Here is a 23,843-nt window from a genome sequence, read left to right as displayed (position 1 = left end):
AATATAAAGTTCTGTATCAAAGATGTTATTTCTTTTATTTCATGTTTTTCTGTCTTTCTTTTAAGTTATGCAAACCAAGTGGCGTTCCATCCCAGTGGAACATGCATCGCTGCAGCCAGTACTGACAACTCTGTAAAGGTGTGGGACATCAGATCCCACAAGATGCTGCAGCACTACCAAGGTAACACCTCAAAACATTATATAACAGAACAATACAGCAAAACCATTCATTCACAACACATTAAGTTTTATTACCAAGTGTTTTAACACCTGAAAACAACAAACACCACACTTTTTATTTGTTCAGGCTCTCAGATTTTGCATTCTTCATTTAGTGAGGCTGCAGCTAATTTAGACTTTATTAAATAATACAAGAAAAATGATTTATTGATGAACAAATATTTGGCAATTACTCTCCTGCGTGGACATCTACTTTATTATTCAGAGGCTTTATCTCAAATGCTCAAGGGAGGAACTGAGAGGTATTAGTGTATTTAAACATGTCATAGCGTTTTGCGGCCAGCAGAGGGAGCGTGTTACTTGTCAAATGTGTGCTATCCTGATGTTGTCTAAACTAAGAACCCATTCACCTCATTGACGAACAGTTTCAGGTTTGGGGAAGTTTTGATTATGAGCTGCTATATTAGATGTTATAATATGTACACCTGATGTTGAGCCCTATTCAAGTTACACAGCAACTGAAGCATGGGATTATTTACAGCTGCAGAGCTCCTCAGTGGGATCCAGGCAACATGTTAGTGAGCATCTCTCCAGCTGGGGTGTCCTTGAGCAAAGGGCTGAACCTTTTATTGTTCTGTAGGTGTCGGTTTATGACTGATCAAGTCCTCTGACGTCAAGTTTAGGGATACAAATGATTACTATAAACACATGGATGATTAACATTTTTGGGGGGTCTTCTTTGATCTGATATTTATAATATACAGTATTATTATGTCTCAGCTGCAAAAGAAAGTTGTAGCAGTATCTCCTCCATAACTATATCTTTAAATAGGAACTTTTCGTTTTTTTTGTCAGTGTTGGTGCCCCCTGCAGACAAAGTGGTGCATCTTATCTATTTGTTGATTTTGTCCTGTACACATAAGTAGTGTAAGTGGCTGTTACTTCAGCGTGCTGTAAAGCATCTTGTCTGAGACCTACCATGCGGTTACAGGCTTTTAAAAAATGCAATATTTAAATACCTCATAGTGTCCCTGACGGTCTGTTTTGTACGACGGAGTATTAGGGCCACGTGAAAGAAATAAGAAAATCTAAAATTTTGAGATAGTCCTAAATTTACGAGATTAATGTCGGAAATTTACTAGAATAAAGTCATTATTTTAGTCTATATCAGAAGAGCAGCAGCAGCCTGTTCGAAAATGACAAACGTGGAGCATCTTGTTATACTTTAGTAAAGGTGTCACAAATAAGGAAAAAGGCCACTTCCTTGTGTAGTCTGTATAAAAACAGTTAGTTCAAGAGACTTTAACAAGGCAGACAGATAACAGACAAACATATCCGATAGTTGTGTTGGGGCTTTACTTTTGCAGATATGAAACTACACACTGACTTGGAGGAAGTTATGTCTGCAGAAGAAAAGGCTTTAAGAGTTCTCCTTCCATCATTTTCGCGTAGACTGGTCTCGAACTCGTAAATTTGCGACTTTATTCTCATAATTGACAAGATTAATCTCGTAAATGTATGACTATATTCTCGTAATTTTACGACTTTAAACTCGTAAATATTTACGAGAATAAAGTCCAGAGATTAATCTCGTAAATTTAGGTGAATTTTTTTCTTTAACATGGCCCTAATCCTCCATTTTAGGTTTGCTCTTGTAGGTCATAAACATGAATCTATATTCATTTCACAGCCATTTAAACAAGTCCTCACAGGGGCATTAGAAAATCAGTACTGTTTGAACTTTTTTTCCTTAGTTGTACAAGGTTGCACTTAAGTTTAAACGTGCCGTGTTTGTGTGTGTTTTCCAGTCCACAGTGGAGTCGTGAACAGCTTGTCTTTCCACCCTGATGGTAATTTCCTCATCACTGCGGCCAGCGATTCCACAATGAAAATACTGGACCTTGTAGAGGGCAAGCTACTGTACACACTGCACGGCCACCAGGTCAGAGGCACACGCACACGCACACACACCTTGATAAATGAATACCATTCAGGCCTCTTACAGGCCTAACACTGCAGTGTTGTAAGTCATGATCAGGATGGGTCGTGTCTGTATTTCTGTGTTTGTATTCGTGAGGGTTTGGTGTGGACAGTTATATGTGTTTGACATCTTCTTTGTGCTCGTTTGATTGTCGTGTGTGTGTGTGTGTGTGTGTGTGTGTGTGTGTGTGTGTGTGTGTGTGTGTGTGTGTGTGTGTGTGTGTGTGTGTGTGTGTGTGTGTGTGTGTGTGTGTGTGTGTGTGTGTGTGTGTGTGTGTGTGTGTGTGTGTGTGTGTGTGTGTGTGTGTGTGTGTGTGTGTGTGTGTGTGTGTGTGTGTGTGTGTGTGTGTGTGTGTGTGTGTGTGTGTGTGTGTTTCCTTTTTTTGTACATGGTGTATTTTAGTACTTGCCAGGCGAGCAGGCAGCCCACTCATAATGACTCATCTCAGGGTTGTTGGAAGGAAACTGAACAGTTCTTCTGCCTCCATTCCTCTTCTTCCCTTCCTCCTCCTCTCTATTTCCGTCCTGTCCTTTTTTTTTTTCTACAACTTTAACCCACCTCTCCGCTGTGTTTCGAGGGATGTTTTAGCAACACCAGTCTTAATTATCTTCCTTGTTTTCTTCGTCGTCTGCCCTAATTTTCTCCCACTGCCACCCTTGTTTTTTCCAGCCCTTAATGCCCTCACATTTTGGCTGGCTGGTCAGCTCTCTGACTGTATCTGTTTGTTTGAACAGCTGATGGACTGGCTTGCTGGCTAGTTGTGGAAATCATTGGCTTGCCAGTACCACACGTGGTCCGTCTGTTTATCTATCCCTCTGTACAAGTAGCCTGCCTTTCATCCTCTTCTTTCCCCCCGTGTTACCTGTGCCTCTCTTAGAGTTCTTTCCAAGACTCTTTTCTTTGTCAAGATAAAAAAAAATACTTTTCCCTGTTCTCTCTTCACACCTCCAAATTTGTCATCTCCTGCACTCTGTCTCTGTTTCTGTTGTTGTTCTTTTTGGCTCAGTAGTGACTCTACCAATCTGTTGGTGCTGAGAGTGCTCAGGGTGTTAATTGTCTCTCCAGTCGCATAGTTAGCTATGGGAGAGACCCCCATCTGTTCGTTGTGGGTGTGTAGGTGTATTTGTGTTTGTGTCTGCTTGACTCTGTTCATGTACAGTACGGGAAAATGCATGAGGGGCTCTGAGGGAGTGTTTTTCTTCTGTTGCATCTGACAAATGCGTTGTTTCCCTCGCCTCAGGGGAACCATACCTGGCTGGGTTGAATCAGTCTAATTTAGGTTAATTTGTCTCTCTGCTCCCATGTCTGACAACTGATTTCACAGAGTGATACACAACTTTGTATGAAGAACGTTTCCAGCTCTGTAAACAAAAGAAATCGGCTTTCATCTCTTAACTTCTCTGCCCAGCTGTCCAACTTTATCTCGAGGTCTTCTTCTTCTTTCTTTATCCAGCTGTCAGCTTCTACTCTGCCCATTAACTTCTGTTCACATTACCCTCATTCATGACATTAAAGCCAGCGTGAGGCATCATGAAGCAGTAACGCTGCATTTATTTTAAAACAATCACAATAGACAGGATGACGATATGTTGCTATCAATATTTTGTCCCAACCCTATGTAGAAAGCAATATTGTTGATTTAGCTTGTTTTACCTTGAAGTCTGAAGTTGCATGTTATCTAAAATTACACACCGGGCAATAATATGGCAGCGTTCAGTGTAAAAACCACCCTAACACTCAGAGTCTCAGTATGATTGTTATTATTAATCTTTTTTTGCTAAAATAATAGTTGTTTTCTGTATAAGACCATTTTTTTTTGGACAGTGCCACATGCTTTCTTTAGTCTTAAGTGACTGGATGAGCTGATCACCTGCACATGAACGGCACAAAATAACATGTTGAAAAGACTCTGAAACGTCATTCACGTGTAATGTAAAAAAGCAAATCTGAATGTGTTCAATTATAAATGTAAATATGAGAACCAATTTCATAAAAACAAAAAAAAAATTCTGTTATTTGAATGTCTACAGAACTTTGTTTCTACTCCTGACCTTTCTTTCTTTAGGTGTTTTTTCAAAAGGTTTAATCACTATTTTTGTATCATTAGCAGAAACAAGAACCACCATTATGAAGCAACCCGATGTAGCATGTTTTTAAATGCTCTCAGAGGTGTATTAAAATGAATAACAGTGTACAGATGAAAGCCAGAAGAATCATGCAATCATATTTAGTTAGTCATAACTCCATGGAGAGCACCATGTGGGGCCTGTCTGGTTTCTCTAACCTCAGTACATTACCTACCTATACATAAAATGTGCCAGTTAGGTCCATTGCCCTGTCAGCCTCTCTCTCGCTCTCTCTCTCTCTCTCTCTTTCTCTCTCTCTGTGCGTGTGTCTTGCCATGGCAAGTGCCAGCCTGGCAGCAGGCATTAGTCAGAGCCGAGACAGAACACGCTGTCTGTCAGGCCGTCGCGTTGCCATAGTGACACTGTCTGCTTCTCTCAGGTGCTTCTGGGAAACCATTCCTCACCCAAACCAGCCTGTCTGGGTGCCAGCCGCAGGACACAGCAGCTCCTTTTTTCTCTCTCCATCAGCAGCCTCCCTGTGTGTTTCTTTTTCCTTTCCTTCTGTTTGTTCTCTCCTTCATCTTCTCTTTGAAAACAGTCAGAGGGCCCGGGCTCTAATCGTTGACCCCACTCTGCATTGTGAGGTGGAGAAGAAAAGAATAAACCAAGAGAGAGGGGTTATTTCTAGATTTTTGTTTGAAGCTGGAAGCCTGTCTTTGCTCTAGGTTCATGAAAAAAAAACACTCTTTTATACACACACAAAGCATACCAAAGTCCTGACTTCCTCAGGTGATTGTTTTTGGCTCTGACCACGTGTGACCTCACCCCACCTGCTTCTCCGCTTTCTAGTATTGATTGCTCTGCTACTGCCCCTCACTTTCCACCCCCTCCTCCACAAACATATGAGGGAGCTTCTGTTCAGAGTAAAGTTTGGTTTTCCTCTGAAGGTTGAAAGAGATTTCTTAAATCTACGAGCTTTAGACACAAAGAAAAAAACACTTTCAAAACACAACTCTCCAGCGTCTGTCTTGTAATTTAATGCAATATATAGAGATATCACTTCTAGAGGTAAGTATGTATTCTATTTTTCTTCTGTTCTGTTCAAACCCTTTAGTGTTTACTTCCTCCTACACCTTTATTTTAACACCTACACTGTCATTGCTGCCTTGCAGTTTAAAATCATTAGATTTTCCTAATATTCACCCTGACAGTGTGAAGATTTTAGAAGTGAATGAATAAGCTGAATACAACATAGACCTCACCACCGTCACATACAGTAGACTTTCTCTAACAATAATTTGAAGTCTTTATTAATAAGTCTATTTGTAGTTTTTTTTTTTTAAATCTTGAGAAATAATTTTGTGTAAAAAAAAAAGGTCATCCCAGTTTTCAAAGCTGAGTGTTGTGTGCTTCTCTAAACAGCAGCCGAAAAGAAAGAGAGAAAAAAGGGCAACTAAAACAAATGCAAATCCTAATTCTTCATCTTTGTGTCTCTTCAGGGTCCAGTGACCTGTGTGGCCTTCTCCAGGACAGGAGAGTACTTTGCCTCTGGTGGCTCTGATGAACAGGTGATGACTTATTCTTCTAACTTGGCCTAAAAAAAAGATGCATATGTATCAGATGAATTAGCATGCTGTTCATTGTTAGCCAAAGGTCAGCATCATGTTTGTCTCATACTGCTGAGAGTGCTACCTTCAGGTGTGTTGACTTGTTATTTAAAGCAACAGTCAAGAGACCTAATTAAGAAAATGAAAAATATAATATAAAACAGTTTTCGTGCCGCAAACAAGTTATTGTTCCCCCTTCAGGTGATGGTGTGGAAGAGCAACTTTGACTGTGCAGAATGCAGCGACGGTGTCAGACTGCAGCGTAAAACTACATCCAGCATTAAGACACCACCAACCAGTTCAACCTCTCAGCCCAACTTTGACTCACAGCCATCTGCGCTCCTCAGCCAGGTAAGTTCAGGAGGTTAGAGCACAATATGATAACCTGTAACTGTCTGGTTTCAGGCCCACATCATTATTTCCTCAGTTCTATTGAAACCACAGATATCTGATTTCTACAGAAGCTACAGTCTCTATTTCCACAGCTAGAGAAAGTTGTGACCTATTGGGAAGTTTTACCAAAGCCTTGTTTCCACCGAGCAGTTCAGTTCAGTTTGGTTCAACAGTGCAGCTGAAACACACATTTCTTTTGGGTTGTCTTATGGTTAGGATAAAGCGGTATGAAAACTATAATTTAAACACAAACATCTTTGTACAGCACAAAAACACCTAATGAATAAAGATTGCACACATCAACATGCATGTGTGCTGATTAGACTGGGAAATGAACCCAAAGAAACACACACCCATCAGTAATTCATGCTGCCAGTGTGGCTGATGTATTTCCTGCGTGCACCTCCTTCCTTTGAAGTCTGCAGTTTTGCCCAAAGCTACATCCATATCTCACATTAAGGCAACTTAATCTGCAAACACATTTTGATACGCAGGATGTTTTTTTTCTCCATTATTAATCTGTGCTCAACATACGACTACATCCTCAAATACGAACGACCACGGAGATATTTCACCGCTCTACAGGTGATTTTCTTTCTAAATGATAACAAAAGATCAAAATGTCAGTGTCTTTATACTAAACATTTGTGACTTTGTCATTGAAGTACACGTGACACTACACTTTCCTGATAGTAACTGTGTTTATTCTATTTGACAACAGAGATGACTCATTCAATATTAGGACTCAATAAATGCCAAAATCAGTTATACTTACAGACACGATATGAATCAGGCCTTCCAGGCTGGAAAGCCTAATGGAACTTCATTCTCTGTTTCCAGTTGTCTTTAGAGTCTCTGTTTGCAATGATTGCACCGCTCCCTTTCTAGCTTCTGTGTATATCTTCTAATAGAGAAAATATAATAGAGGCGAGAGTGATCGTGTAAATTTAAATACTTAGGTTAAACTTTAAAAAAATAACAGTTTCTACTTAATGGGGTTGAGTTTTTTTTCTGGACAAGGCCTGATAACTAATGACTAAAGAGTGACTTATGTTCATGTATTATTTTACATAGGAAGGAATGAGTCAGCCAAAATATCAGCATCTAATTTAGCCCATCTGAACAGTGCTTGCCTCCCAACCTTTTTTCTTGGAGCTCCCCCTAGCTCCCCCCTTGCTGAGCCCCCCCTGGTGAAAGAAATACTGAAACATTTCTGTAAAAAGTTAACATAAAATTGAATTATTTTCATTTTAATCTAAATTATAATTGTGGCTGACTTAGTAGCTGGATCATTCTGAGTGAGGAGAAGTGTTTATTTAACACAGTTTTATTTACAGACCTTTGAATAAACTATCAGTGAGTGTTTAATCATATGTGCAAATCTAATAAAACTAGAGAAGGATACTGTTTATACACAATCTGTGTGGTTCAGTAATTTTCATTGTAAGGTAATTAATAGATTTTTAGATTGATTTTTCCACCAATTAATCACTCAAACCATGTCAGCAAATTGTCACAAAAATGCTGATCACAGTTTCCACGAGTCCAAGGTGACAACTTTTTCGAACTTGCCAAAACTCTAGTAACCAGTAAAGCATCCAGGTGACCATGATGCTTAAAAGTAACAACCATCAAATCCACCAGTTGTTCAGGTGGAACCAACCAATATTGAACCTTTTAGCTTGATTATGGCTCAAATGATCACTTCATTATACAAACAATATGTGAGAGAGATAGAAAATAATAGAAATGACTTTATTGTCTATCCTTTGCATGCAAAGGGAAGTAAATGTGTCTTTTGGTTGCACAGTGCAAACAATAAAAACACAACAAATCACAGTTAATTCAAGATCAGGTCAGACCATCAGGTTTGAAAACATAAAGGATTTGAGACAAACAAAGTGAGGAATTATTGCAGCCATTAACGATGATTAATTATTTAAAGAGCGTGTCACACACACACACACACACACACACACACACACACAGAGGAGAGGGTGTCATAGCCTGGATCAACCTCAGGGAAGGTTATTTGATTTCAACCTCTTTGACTGCTACAGTGTTACTTACATCAACAAGGGCACAGCCAAGGTCCCCCCCCCCCCCCCAATATCTCACAGACACACAAACAGCGTCTCTTCTTTCTGTTATTGATCTCCCTGGTAGAAGTTAAGATCCGCCCACAGTGATGCTGTCTTCTCTTTACTCTCTATTGGAAAACTAGAATAGCCCAGGACTCTTAATATACAATGTAGAAAAAATGGCCAGTGTGTAAAATTAAACTTGTGCCTTGAATACAAAGTTACAAACACCATATAAACAAGGGCCGAGTTATTAGACAAAAAAAAGTATTTGTAATCAAAGGCTTAGCAGAATCAGGCATGTAGAGGTGATTCTCTTTCACACCTTCACATTTGCTTGAATCATGTAACTATAAATCTTTTAATGTCCCTCAAACACCAGCTTCTTTTATGCCAACCATCGACCCTTTCAGGCTCTTTTTTTCTTCGTCTCTGTCTGACTGTGTCTGTCTCTCCCGCTGCTGTGATGCACAATTGTAAATGGATTTTAATAGCTCTCCCACTCGACAGCTGTTATTACAGACATGCCTCAAAGGGCGATTAGAAAATGGGCAGTTGGGCCGTGTGGAGAGACGTGATTAGTGCGTCGTGTGAGACGTATTCTCTTCTGAGAACTGCTCTTCTTGTAAAAATCCATTTCACTGGGAATGGGGTTTTCAAGTACAGCAGCAGTATATGTCACATCTCCTTTATAATCAAAGCAGGCACCAGGCGCTTCAGATCTTGTGTTTGATCCTTTCAGCGTTAAAGGAAGAGAAAGAAAAAAACCTCAAAATTTACAAGATACAGTGTGAATCTAGGGCACATGTTTTTGAAATCAATGGATTAGTGTTCTGTTATGTTTTTGGGGATCAGATTCTAAATGTAATATTGAAAAAGCCTCTCAGAAAGGTTAGGCAGTATGTTTGTGTAGTAAGTTAGGCTGACTCGTAGTGTTACAGTATTTAATCAAACCAGAATCCAGTTTAAAGCTCCTGTGACGAACTTTGGGTTTGCATCTTCAGTGAACTTTTTAAAGCAGTACATTCATGGTGGTTGGTTTTCTGGTTAACCATGTCTCCATTATTTTCTTATGAAAGGAAAGTTGCAGCAGGAAGTGAAATTGTTTTCCTTTATTTACCTGTTTTAAGCACATTAAGTGGTTCAAATCTGAGATGAAAGGCATGCTAAGATGGACTTTCAGTGAGGTTTGAACGTGTGGATTTAAAATAGGTTGTTGTTTGATGTTTATGTATTGCACCAAACTGTGCTTGTTCACTGACCTTGGCCCTTTTATAATGATATTATCATGGGGGACATTTCAAAAATATGCCATTCATGATAATGAGACAGGATTTTGATACGTATGCAAAGCAGTTCAACAGTATGATGAAACATTCAGATCCATGAGTTCATTGTGTAGAAAAACTGAGTGCAGTGTTAAATTCAAAGGTTTCATATTCAAATCATATTTTTGCACAAGTTGTGATGGTCAGATTTTCAAAGTATTGGTTTGGACTAATACAGACGTGAGAACAAGCTCTTATGGAGTTTTACATTTTTCTACTTTTGTTCTCTGCTTCATGTTTTGCATGTAATTAATGTTGTAGTTACCGTGAAAGCATTCTCTTCAGTGACAGATTTCATATCCACGACAATCACTCTGCTTGAATGAAAACATCAAGTCATAAAATATGCATGAAAAGTTGACTTGCACAATAAATAATACTCCTTTTTTTTATCTTCACACACTAATTAATTCTTGCTTATGATTAATAAATATTTGGACTGGTATAATTATTATTCAGATTATGTTTTTGTAATACGTGTTTATTTTGGCATAATAAATCACTGTAATACACAAACACACACTGACTTCATTGAGCTCCTCAAATGTTATTTTCCAGCAAGGATGTTTCTTCCTACCTTTTCAATGTAGAATTCTCCATCTCTTGTTTCACTTTAAGTAATGCTAGTTACTGCACCTGGAAGCACTAGCTTCCTAGATTTTCCCTTTCATGTATAATTTAGCCATTCATAATTTATTATTAATACAGGCAGCCTTTCATCTCTCATAAACTGCCGAGAGTCTCGCACACGTGTTGCCTGAGGAGGCAGAGAGGGGAAAGCTGCCACCAGCTTCTCTTCTTAATGTGTTCGTTTTCTTCTCTCTCCGAAAGATTATTCTAAGGCTTTGTGAGTTTGAAAGGAGAGTATAAAACAGAGAGAGGGATGGATGGAAGACAGGATAAGTGGATCTGATGTGCAGTTATAAATTGTCTTATTTTCTGAGAAGAATGCATCTAACAGGATGAAAGGACTTTCATTGGCTGCTGTCGCTCACATTTACAAACGCTAGATTTAAAACTTATATGTCAAAACACATGTCAACCATGGAAAAACAAACAACCATGTATATTTATGACTAACTCCTGTTTGGTAAAATCCTGTCTAACTTAACTTATGAGAGCATCTTTTGTACAGTGAGAGGTGTTCTTAATGGCTCTACGATGTGTTGAGACGCTGCCCAAAGTAACATGTTCACATGTTTGTTGTATCTTTTATAAACACTGAGAAGTATGTGCAAGGAAACAAACAACCATTGTTAAATGTTAGGAACACAAGCAGAAATAGAAATATGTAGGCTATATATTCTTAACTATAAGTATTAATACTATTTATCCAGGGACACTGTATACTAACAGCATAGGTGAACATTGGAGCAACTATAGCAGACCTTATAAAGCTGTGATCAACCAATTACAATAGAATATTTAACACAGAAGTGTAATACCGGTGCTTGTATGTGAGTGAAATCATCAGTTTTATTATGAAAATACACTTTTTTAACACCAATACAGCGTAGATATAGTTCAAGCTAGTGGCATTGATAGAAATACCACGATGAAGCTTTTTGATAAGACAAATGAAAGAATCTCTTCGTAAGAAAAATATATATGAGACTTGAATCACAATAGAGAACTTTTTGTGAAGGTTTCTAGTCGTCCAGGCCATAATAAGTCTAAGGGTGATCCAAGCGGCTTTGGATGAGCAGTAAAATATCTTCAAGAACTTTAAGTCCAGTTTCCTTAAAGATCCAACGTTGAAATAGAAAACAGACAATAAGTTCAACCTGACGAATAAGTATTATTGGAATAGTCACAATCTTTATCTGGTCAGTGGCTGAGAAGAAACTATAAATAGTTATGGGTACCGGTAATTATTTTGGATATTTTTTTCGTTGAAGGTCAGATATGTAAGATATTTACTGAATTAAATCATAAAACGACCTTACTATATCATCAGACATTAAGGAAACTTGCTATGTTGAAGTCATGGCTTGTCTGACAACAAAGCAGCAGCCAGTATGTCCTCCTTCTAAATTTCGATTCCGGTGCAGAATGGTTTGTTTTTGTGCTGACCAGAGAAGTAGACGGGGCCCCCACACGGTTCGTGTAGACCCTCGCCCCCTCGGTTTGCCTGGCAAACGTCAAAGCAACAGATGTTGCAGCGATGAAAATTGGGCAAGCTTGGTTGAGATATAACTGATTCTACTCGATCCTAAAAGACTCAGCATTTTTCTAATGAGCTCTGTGACCAGCAACGTGGTAAAACTACAATAAATATTGGAAATGCTTTAGAAAATTGGAGAGAGAGGTTAGAATGCAGAAAGGTTTCAAGACGTATTCAGAGCTGGCTAAACACTGAAGCTTCAGTGTCCGCAACATGGCGACTTGCGTGCACATCGACTCTAGGGACCAGGGGGCAGGGGGGGACAGCTCTCACATTGTTTTGAATTTGGACTGCAGTACCCGTTTTAAACGCTAGGTGTCAGATTTACATCTTGGTCCTTTAAGGATAAACACTTGATTACAGGTGATTTGTGATAAGAAATAGGAGATGTGCATGTGACACAGTCATATCCTTAGACGTGCAATGCCCCTCCCTATATATCACAGAAATAAAGAATATCGCAATGTCAGTTTTTTCCATTATCAATCAGTCTCATATGTATATAGGTGGTTGAGACTTGAGGTTGGGGGGTCGTGAAGCTACAGGTCCATGTACTTCCTTCTATCATCAAATGTCACTGAGGTGTTAAAAGCATCTTTCCTTGCTATGTCAAATATTCATTATGCACACACAGCCACCTGTGGCTCTAATACATTTCACCAGGGAGACATTTGCCTAATGAGACAGTAATGCTGCGTTTATTACCGAGGCAAAGGCCACCCATGGCCCCTGTCCTCTCAGAATCAAATCCACAGGGATTGTATAAGCAGCTAATTTGATATTCTGATCCTTTAATGTACTTGGATGTGAAGCTCAATGACAATGTGCAAGTGATGGGCGCTTTACTAGAAACATGTGGGCCTGTTTGCCTTGTTTGTTAAACACAATAAGCCAGTCTGAGCTCAACACTGCTCAGCAAATCTTTACGTGTGTAGGAATAGATGCAGCCATGTGTGTTTTTTTGTGTGTACGTGTGTGTGCATGTGTGTGAGGGAGTGCTAACCATTGCTGACAGGCAGATCAGCTCTCTCTGATCACATTCGCTATAATCCCTACATCCATCCCCCCTCCCTCCCTCCCTGCCCACCCACCCCCCCCCCCCCTTCCTGTCTCTAGCTTCACATCTGGGTCTCTCTCCTGCTCACGTGTGCCGACAGACGAGCTGCACACTCACAGCAGGCTTCCCCTCACTGCTCAACACACACACTCAGACACACACAGATCAGTGCGCCGCTCGCCTCAGCTTGAGGATGTGGATTGGAGAGCGAGGAGGGGGGGTTCTCCATCTCCTTCACCATTATTTTATTTGTTTGCAAGATGAAAAAAAGACTGCTCTGACTGTGCTCCAGCAGATCACACTTTACTGGCGCTCACACTAATAAAAGGTGTGTGTTTGTGTGTGTGCGTCTCCAAGGTGCTGGTTTTCACAAAAGACATTTGGTTTTGTTCTGACAGCAGGTGAACTCATTTGACAGCAAGAGCATAGAGAGCGACCGAGTGAGCTTAAGAGGGAAATGCAAAGAGGTGAAACAAACGAGTGTTAAAGAAGACAAGATAGCGGCAGAGTTAAAGAAAACCTAATGGTCTAGCGGAGCGAGAGTACATGCGAGAGGGAGGGAGAGAAACAAGAGAGAGAGAGGCAAGCAAGAGGGAAAAAGTGTCTGAGCACGTGAGGGAGCTAGACAACATGAGAACACTGGAGACGAAGAATAAGACGAAGTGGAAGCATGAACATAATGAAGGGAGAAAGATTTTGAGGCATTAACAGACACCTGTTCGTCTTTGTTACACTGAAGACTGAGAGAGAGAGAGAGATCAGGAGACATAGGAAGAAATAAATGTAGGCATACTAAAGAGAGAAGAATATAACAATGGAGACAAATAGAGCAAGAGAGGGGGCGATTGAAAATGAAAGTGAGGAGCTGATTAGGTGGCATTACTGAAAGGCTATAGTGAGAAACACCCTCCCTTATAGTCCAGACCAGAGACATAACTCAGAGCCGAGTTATATCACAGGCTTCATTCATCAAAAGGCATCATTGCAGTTTCTCATTGAATGTTTGCTCCACTGTAATTAAATGATTTGTCAGCTGTCGGTGAAAAGATTTGTCTACATCTCGTGGTTATATGATGACACACATACACACCCTCCAGCCTTACCTACTTAATAAAAAGAAAGGGGTCTTTATATAATGCTTAAAGGAGGCAAGGATAATCGATTGCCTCTGCATGCAAAATCATAATATGTATGGATTTGTTTTCTCCACATTATATAAAATATGTAGGTCAGAATAATTAGCACCAACTATACCATCTGTGCTCAGAGTAGTGTAAAGGAAAATGACAAGCCTGTATCACTTGCATGAATTGAACTTAAACACAGACATTATCCTCACACACTTAATTAACACTCGGGAAGCCTGTTGAATAGAGACAGCTGGTGTCAACACACGTTGTACTCATCATGGGTCTATAGTGCTGTAAATAATGGGGGGGTTTTGTGCCTATGGAAAATGAGGTGGGCAACTAAAATAAATGTTTCCAGTGATGCTATTATGGAGTTTGATGTTTTTGCTTCACTCTCCCGGTAACAACAGCACAAATCTGTATTTGTATGTTTTATTTGCTCTGGCAGATGCAACATGTCCCTCTCTTTTTCAGACAGATTTTCCATCCAACTTTACATGTACTGGTCAGTGACACAACCATTTATCCAATATAAGGATGGTTATGCTGTGCATTTTTGTAAACAAATAATATGGCAGAACATACCGGGTTCACTATGGAGTCAGTATTGTGCGAACTGGACTCCATTGTAAATAATTTGTTGAGTTTTGTCCACTAAATCATGGCAACCCGTTTGCCCTCCTTTAATAAATTGAGAAGTACCTGAAAAATCCATATTTTGACTGAGAGGGTAATTGAAGGGCAGCAAACTTGTCTGTGGTAAATGCTCTATTGTCGACTCGTCGAACACAGGTGTTAATAATAACAGTTATGATGACTCTCTCAGACGTGCCAGTCTGGCTGTATGCCTGTATGCTTAATGCCAGAGCTCTGGCACCACGACAAGTACATGAGATGTAGCCATGATTAGTGTTATTAGTTACACCTGTGTTTGACAGGACAAGCTGTGCACTGTACGCTGTTATCCATAATTCAGCTGAATACATATTGTGTACATGTTGAGTCAACGCTTTGACTTGTGCTCTTTCTATTCCGGAAAATCTAACTGTTAATAATACAGTCATTGCCTGTGTTCGAACATTAAACCCCAAGTCATAAGACATACTCAAATTTAATACAGATGCTGATAATGACCTACAAAATTAACCACACCATGAGCATAAATATCATCGTTTTGTAGACTTATTCTCATCATCACCTCTGATCCTGTACTGCACATAGATTGGGACAGCCTGCGTCTACATTTTGACTGGGAAATGGTATATTTTTATGTCACACAGTTTGAAGGAAGTACATGGAGATTTTTAGAGAATACGAATGTTACTCTAAGTCATAACTGTACAGGACATAATGGACAAACTTAAAAGATTCTGATTGGCTGAAGAAATGAACAGTGAATGCACAAAGAGAAAAAAAGAAGTCCACCTTGGTTGGAAACCAGTCATGAATGTGCCCTCTTCCTCCTACAGCAAGGTATCTTTTATGTCTATTATTAATATTAGAACATGGCTGTATTTAACCAATAAAGATCATATTTTACATGCATCCTATACGATTGACTTTCAGTGTAACATTCCTGTTGGCCATGCTACAGGGCTACATCATTCTGTATGATTATCAATCAATCAATTTTTATAGCGCCAATTCATAAAAAAAGTTTTCTAGGGACACAAAAAGCAGCTAAAATACCTTACTCTTTGTTCTTTAATATTACAAAAGAGCAGGTAAAAAGACTTTACTCATTGTTATATTACAAAGAACCAATGTTAATCCATCATGAGCATCGCACTAAGCAACATTTAGCAAAGTGACAGTGGCTCGAAAAAACGTCCTTTTACGAGGTAGAAATCTTGGAAAAAACCAGGCTCATGATGAACAGCCATCTGCTGAAACTTTGGAAAATAGGATAGGGGGGAGATGGGATAAGATGAAGGAAGAAGGATATGGACAAACAGAGGGGAGCAGCAGGCCATCCCCACCAACAATCCAGACAGAGCAACCTACAAGAATTAGGTACAATGATATATTATAAACTTCATCATTTATATATAAAAACATAAAAAAAAAAAAAAATATATATATATATATATATATATATATACTTAGATTAGTATAAAATGTTTAAATTAATGGAGAAGGGGTGGGATTAAATAAGTTTATATTTCTTCCCACTCCTTTTCGGACGTCTAAATTGATATAGAACATATTTGAGAGCTTCTTTTGTATGATGTCGTTCATTGTTTGTACATATTACTTTCTTTCCCTTTTTTCTGTCTCCTTTTTTTCTGTTTTCTTTTCTTCTCTATTTTTTATTTTGTTTATTTATTTCACATGTCTGAAATAAACTTCAAACTCAAGAGCTCAGGCGCTCCTGCAAAAATATATCGTTAGTAACTAAGGTTCACAGACAGTGACGTGCAGACACAATATGAAATTTAACTGTTGCTTGGTAAACACAAGTATTATCCAAAAGGGGAGTCAATGCTAACATTGATCATACGCTTTATGACACCGGACATATCACGTTTGTCCACGCAGTCCACTGGGTTTCTCACACCTGCTTTAAAGTATATTTGTAAAAAAAACAATGTTATACCTTTTAACCTCTTAATGTAATTTAAGACGGAAATGTGTTACCTGACTTTTTAAGGTTTAACCGGGTTTTAGATACTTTCAGGTGGGTCACCTCCTCTACAGTATGTGAGATGAATGGTTTTTCATGCAGGTTGCAGGGAAAATTGATGGCTCGCTGTGTCAGACTTAAGAGTTTAATTTGGGCCTCAGGAAATTTTCCACCGTTGGTTTTTCCACTCCAGGTGATTCATTAGGTGGGTGGTTATACTGTGTGGGCTGTGTGTGTGTGTGTGTGTGTGTGTACACTGGGGCATATCAGGGTTTTCCCCTTTCGCTCGACGTAAGGTTACGGCGTTACAAGATGTGTTGAGTTTCCAGACGATATCATGTTTGAGCATCAACATCGCTATGTACACATGTCACATCGCAAAGGACGGTATGTAATAAGGCAAATAAAGCAGCAATGGTACACTGTAGAAAACCACTTTACTGCTTGATTGCAGATGACAGCTAGAAATGTTTGCTTTTATGACTAATTCAGAGAATACAAGCAGCTTTTATCCGTATTTTCAGCAGCCTCTTTTCTCTTTTACGGTTTTAAGTCTAAAGTATTTTTTTCACCGACCTATTCTGGCCTTCAAAAGAAACACAAGGCTTTCTGCATATCCGCACACACATCCATGACTGCTTCAGCTTTTCTGTATGAGCATGTGTGTGTTTATGTAGGGACCAGGGCTCGCTGTGTGTTTAAGCAGCTGTTTTAATACAAAGCTATAAGTCGTACATTCAACAAGAGTTAATCCAGTCTTGGTGGAGCTTGTAGGCTCAGCAGAACTGCTCTATTGTCTCCTCTCTCCCTCTCTCACTCTTTCTCTCTTTACTCCTATCTCTGTTCCACCATGACAGAAAATCACAGCAGGAAATTAATGGACTAGGGGAATCCTGCCCTAAAGTCAAAGATAAACCCTTATTTATTCTTTAGATGTACGGGTTCATGGTGGCTATGAGTGTCTTTGATTGTCTTGTATGTGAGAATGACATAGTTTACTTTACTTTACTCCATATTGTAATAATGAAAAGTATGGCTGCCAAACGATTAATCGCTAAATTTCTTTAGTTAATTGCACTTAGTCACATTTGAATCACATTCGAAATTCCATCATTTCGCATTTAAAATTAAAAATTTTAAATTTTTGTACTGTCTTAAGCTGAGAGTACTTTACTTGCTGTTTGGATTCAACCCTGCTTTTATTTTGAAATAAAGTAAGGACTTTCTGGTAGACAGAAGGTTAGGACAATAATTTAACTTCGGGAAAAGAAACTCATCACGGATCAAAAACTAAATGAAAACAGCTCAAAGGAACGGTGAAAAAGTGAAATGTTTGATGTCGTATGGCGGATATTACTTTTGACTTGTTTTCTGAGTTGTTTTTTGAAGTGGAAGGAGACATTTAAAGGTGCAGCAGTGTCTTTTCTGGAAGCTTATACACGGTGTGTGGTAAGGGACAATATAACGTGATTAATTGCAATTTAAAAAAAGTAATGCATTAATTTTAGACCTTAATTAACCGCATTAACAAGTTAATGCCGACAGCCCTTTTTAAAAGCTCAAATTTACTGTGAGTTTCATCTACTTGTCATGTCACATTTAGTGTAATGTAGTCCCACTAAACTTTGAATTGAGAAATGAAGGGGCGCTGGTGGCGCAGTGGTTAGTGCGCGCACCCCATGCATGGAGGCTGTCGTCTCAACCAGGCGGCCCGGGTTCCCGCATGTCATTCCCCACTCTCTCTCCCTGATTTCCGACTCCATTCACTGTCCTATCTCTCCATTAAAGGCACAAAAAGCCCAAAAATAAATCTTTAAAAAAAAAAAAAAAGAAGAATTGAGAAATGAACTGATAAAAACGTTTTTAGAAACATCTCATAGCCTAAAAAACCCAACTACAGTGAATAAGTTCCCAATTGAGTGTGTAAGCGTGTGTTACCTCCGTCTGTTTCTAATACGTCTAGCCAGGTGACCGCTGACAGCTAGCTTTATCTGGCTTCATTAGGAAACGACACACTTTCGCAGTGAGGTCTCAAACATATGAGTGTTAATAGATGAACTGTAAAATGAGTAAAGACGAGCGCACGCATGCACACACACACACACTCACACACTCCATGTTCCAAGACAGAGGTCTGCAGAGACGGACAGAAACATGGAGTAACCTATAGATGTGAGCACGCAGTGTTGAGTCACATAGACATGGTTAGGGAGAGATGTGGTCACTGACCTACATGTGTTTATGTCTCATTGAATTAATCACAACACAGGCAGACTGACTGGCAACGTGTGTGTGTGTGTGTGTGTGTGTGTGTGTGTGTGTGTGTGTGTGTGTGTGTGTGTGTGTGTGTGTGTGTGTGTGTGTGTGTGTGTGTGTGTGTGTGTGTGTGTGTGTGTGTGTGTGTGTGTGTGTGTGTGTGTGTGTGTGTGTGTGTGTGTGTGTGTGTGTGTGTGTGTGTGTGTGTGTGTGTGTGTGTGTGTGTGTGTGTGTGTGTGAGAAAGAGACTCAGCAGTTTCCATCTTTTAACTCCATAGCCCTTTTGAACTCTGTAACAGTCATATCTGTACTGAAAAAAACTAATTCAAGCGAGAAGTGATTAAGCTGCAAAGACAAGTGAACATTTGTAATAGTGCTGGGTTAATGTTGAATGAAACATTTTTGATTTACATTATGTACTGTAGATTACTTAAAAGCTGACAGTTGCCAATTTTATGACTTATTTAATGATGTAATTTTTATATACAGTATATAGGTTTATTTATTTATTTATTATTAGTTGAGTCAGTACCTTATGAAATCAACATTCAATCTTCCCAAAGCCAGGGCAGAATTTGACAGGGAGCATCAAACTGTATAGAGCACGATTCAAACTTGACCTCAGCCTGTTTAACAAAAAGTTAATCAATTTATCAAGGCAAGTACATTTTATCTTTATAAATATTTACAATCTGTTCCGCGTATGCATCCTCTGACTGTAGACATTTCTCTCAGAAGGAAAAAACTCCCATAAAGAATATATAATGGGAAAAATACAAAATAAGAAAAACGTCACGAAGAGTAAAAGAGGAGGAATGCCTCTTACAGGACAGACGCTCATGCAGAAGATATTATGTGCACAGACTACATTTCGTACACACACACTCAGCGCCATTCTGTCCTGCTGGTTCTGACACTACTGTTACTACTTCTGATCTTAGCTCAGCGGGCAGAATGTCTTGGCTCCACTATTACGCCTCTGTGACATTTACATTGACGGCTAAATGTAACAGGGGTTTAACTTTCCCAACATGAACAGGCAGTCGAGTAATTACCTCCATTCAACTCTGAAAACCCAGACAAAACCATGGAGATCGTGCAGCTACGCGTCAGTGTTAATTTAAAATAACTCAAGATTTAGATGGAAAGTGGGTCCCTGATGATGGAGCAGGGAGAATTCAATCTGTACCCGTACTACCCGACAGAAATCTGTAGTGGAGGCATCTTCAAAACTGATGATGAAAATGGTGTGTGAAGAGTTGACAATTCTGTTTGACGTGTGGCAATTATGGAGGGAGCGTAGGCGGAAACTGCAAGATGAACATCATTGTTGTCAAAAAACATTTGAGTCACAAATATTTGTGGTATCGGCCACACACTCTGCTCATAAAAAGAGCCTCAGGGAGGTCTGAGCAAAACATGAATCTCGTACCAAAGATCAAAAGCATGGGTAGAGACATATGAGCTGAGTAAGTCTCAAGAGGTCTTATATTATTACTGTTGTCGCTAAATGGTACAAATACTTACACTTTGCTGCAGACAGTCAGTTTGTGATTCATGAATGATGTAATTCAACCCTGTGTTCTTTCTTAACGAAGAAGACCGCAGCAATAATTAGATTTTATATGCTTAAATAGTTACTTATTAGAAACAAATGTAAAAAAAAAACGGGTGTGGTTAAGGGATTAAACAAAGAGCCCAGTAACATTGTCTCAGCCTCAAACTACGGAGGCCCTAAGGGGCCATTGCATCCATGCGTTTAATTTTCTTCGTTCACACACGATGTCTTGTTGTTTTCTTGAGATGTCTGCTCATTTCTTGTATAACCAAGTTGCCAAAGCACTAAACAAACACAGAAATAGGCTCAACTTACCTCAATAGTGTGGGCAATGGCGGCAAGCCACGTCTTTGTCTGCCCTACTTACTCTAGATTGCCAGAAAACTATCAAATTTCCACGTGAAAACAAGCTTTGCTATGTCCAGATATGAAAATGAGAAAAGCAGCTTTTTAATCCAAAAATAAATAAATCCAGATCCTGAGAAAATAGCTGAAATTAAGTCTTTATCATGGGAAATCCAGGGTTGATATCTTGAGATAAATAAGTCAAGATTTATAGAATAGAACCAGAAATTTGTTTACGGGAAAATGGAGTGCATAATATGTTTAGATGAAGGTCAGTTTAAGGCTTTCGTAGGCCTGTTTTTCATACAATTCTCCAAATTGCATTCTCTGTATTTCCAGGCTTCTGAACCGTCTGAGCGTTTAAACGGACACGGCTCCCACGCTGCCGCCCACGCTCAGAGCAGCACTCGCAGCAGCAGCCACAGCAGAGCGACTCATTCACACACCTACAGACAGTCCAGCTCCGCCTCCTCCTCCACCCAGCAGACACAGAGCAAGGCCTTACCTCAGGACCCACAGCGTGTTCAAGCACAGTCTCAGGCCTCCGACGGAGGAGTCCCCGCTGGTCTAGCCAGCACCCTGGAACATATCATAGGTCAACTGGATATTCTCACCCAGGTAAGCAGAGTATGTGTTAATGTTTCATGACAAGCAGCATGCATTGTGCTGTCACTGAGCCTCCCACTCACACTGTTCAGAACAAACACTTCCCTTGCTTTCTACCTGCTCGCTAAAGAGCAAAATTATTCAGGTAGCAACCTCTTCAGGGCTATTTGCTTCTGTAGCAGAATGTTACACTTACTCTACATATGACTGTGTCCGTCTGTCTCTCATTCCGAGCATTCATAGCACCATTTCATTGGCAACCATTCTCTACATGAAACAACTTGGACACCTGCCTCCAAAAAAATTGACATGTAATAATAATGCTTTCTGCAACAGAAATGGAATTCCATACTTTGCTCTGAGCTTAAGAAAAAACTGGAGAAAAAAAGTTAAAAGATATTCTACCTACATTAGCTCTCTGCATTTGTAATGTGATCCTTGGATCGGCATGAGGCAAATGTATGCACAAAGTCACAAGTTTTACAGTTTACTGTTAACCATCACTACAGTTCAGAAACATTTGCAATTTATAATTGAGAATAACAAAATGCAATGAAGTGCATCCTTTTTTCGAATTATAATCACAAAGATTCTTGAATAAATATGAATGAACGTGAATAAATGTCTAAGTCACTATCTTTGGCATAATGAGTGAACACGATGGTAATTGAGCCAATGACACACTAGTTAAAGCCCTTGCGGTTTCAGTATTCTTATTCTGTACCCGGCTGTGGTTGGTCTGACAGTGAGAGCATACAGAAGTGGTTGACTGTTTTCATAGATCTCTACTGACTTGCAAGTAACATTTTTTTTATCAGCAAACAAACAACGAGGAGATAAATGACAGCGAGTTTAGGATCCATCAAATATATTTGCAAATCCAAAGAAAAAGGAAATGGATTTGACATTTGGTTGAGTGCAAACAATAAAAACTGTCAGTGGGGATGGATGCTGTTTGGATTCCTTCAAACAATGCGTCCAAATACTCACCTGCTGCTATTTGTTGTTGTTATTGGAGACCAAAGAAAACCAAGACCTAATTTTAAGATTTAACATTGTTACTGTGAGGTGTTTAAGTTTTTGCCACATCATTTTTACATGCATAGTTTTTCTATTTTTGTCTCATTGTTCCTCAAAACATGAAGTTTGTCCGATCTGTCACAGTAAAAGTTTTAAACATTTAAACTTTAATGATTTTACTTAAACAGGCTGATAAACTTCTAATCTTCAAGTCAAGTAAACATAAACTGCATAAAAGTGAAATTGAAAACACACAACACACAGCTCACTTCCTTTATGGGTTGGTTTCTACTCTCTGTGTGATTCCTCCCATGGCTGATGAAGGCCAGACATAGTTTAAAGCCAGACCACTGATGATGACCAAAAATAGCTCTTTGAACAGAACAGAAATCCATTGAGACCCTCACATCTGCTTCTTATCAATAAACGTCAGTATTCTTTTAGCTTTTTAGATGTGATCAGTGATGAATCTTGAGAGAAATAACCATCGGTGAACACAGCAAACCACTTGAGGCTGTCTTTTATTTGCATTTGTTTTAGTAAGGTATCTTTCTATAAAACTAATTTCAGAGACGATTTAGCGCAACTTTAAGTTCACACTAGTCGACTCATCTTAAGATAAGAAAACTCATAAAATTGGTTGGTAATATTGGAAAACTAGCATGATTTTGAAAGTAGCATTCCCTCAGTGCTCCGTCTACACGTGCACAGCCCGAGTAATATTCACTAAAGGTCAGTGTTGGTGTATCTCTAACCTCTGATTTTGTGTCTGCTTTGCAGCTTTTTGTCCTCAGTGTTAAGATCTGTAACCACACTCTTACGGAGATGATTAAAACGTGAATCCCTTCTCTTCATAGAAGGCCTTTATTATGAAACATTTGCAGCTGTGGACATAGATTCTATAAACCGATTAGGCTCCGTTCATTCACAGTGAACATTTTTCAATTAAGGGAGTAATGAGAATAGAAAATGCAAACGTTATGTATGAGACATAATGCACTATTTCTTCTTTTAGATGTATACATACATACACTCTGATTCTATGGTAAGTAACAATACAAGCAGAGAATGGTTCTAATGCTACAGAGAATAGTGAAAGACACAAATACATCCATAAAAGTAGAAAAGAAATAACATGTTTTTGCCTTGGTGTAAGAAAGAATTCATTAAGTGTGACAATTGAACAGTGGAACATGGTTCACGGCTAGAAAAGAAACAGTTGAGAGGAGCGAGAGCACCCTGGGGAGATGAAGAGAAAGGTGAGGTGGAAGAGGAGCACAAACAAGAGGGCGGAGAGATGGGAGGAGTTGAATGAGATGGAGCAGAGAGAACCCAGGGAGGTTTTGTGTGGGTGAGTGTGTGTGTGTGAGGGTTTGTGTGTGCAGGGCTTTAGCTTGGGGTTGCGAATGTGTCCTGAGGAGAATCCATCATTCATATATGAGCACTGG

The 23,843-nt window shown here is 39.3% G+C and overlaps 1 protein-coding gene across 2 annotated transcripts in view; it reads left to right on the top strand.

Annotated features, from left to right (window-relative positions):
- The window catches only part of poc1a (POC1 centriolar protein A), a 42,618-nt gene that overhangs the window by 7,107 nt on the left and 11,668 nt on the right, over window positions 1-23,843 (top strand). For both annotated transcript variants that reach the window (XM_061043188.1, XM_061043189.1), the window contains exons 6-10: window positions 66-181; window positions 1,989-2,122; window positions 5,727-5,795; window positions 6,036-6,185; window positions 21,109-21,387. In XM_061043188.1, the coding sequence (XP_060899171.1) occupies window positions 66-181; window positions 1,989-2,122; window positions 5,727-5,795; window positions 6,036-6,185; window positions 21,109-21,387 (748 nt within the window). The remainder of the gene's footprint in view (window positions 1-65; window positions 182-1,988; window positions 2,123-5,726; window positions 5,796-6,035; window positions 6,186-21,108; window positions 21,388-23,843) is intronic.

The sequence above is a fragment of the Labrus mixtus genome, chromosome 7 (genome assembly GCF_963584025.1).
Source record: "Labrus mixtus chromosome 7, fLabMix1.1, whole genome shotgun sequence".
In the NCBI taxonomy this organism is placed as follows: Eukaryota; Metazoa; Chordata; class Actinopteri; order Labriformes; family Labridae; genus Labrus; species Labrus mixtus.
Note: the sequence above shows the minus strand (reverse complement) of the source record. Positions and strands in the feature narration are given on the sequence as shown.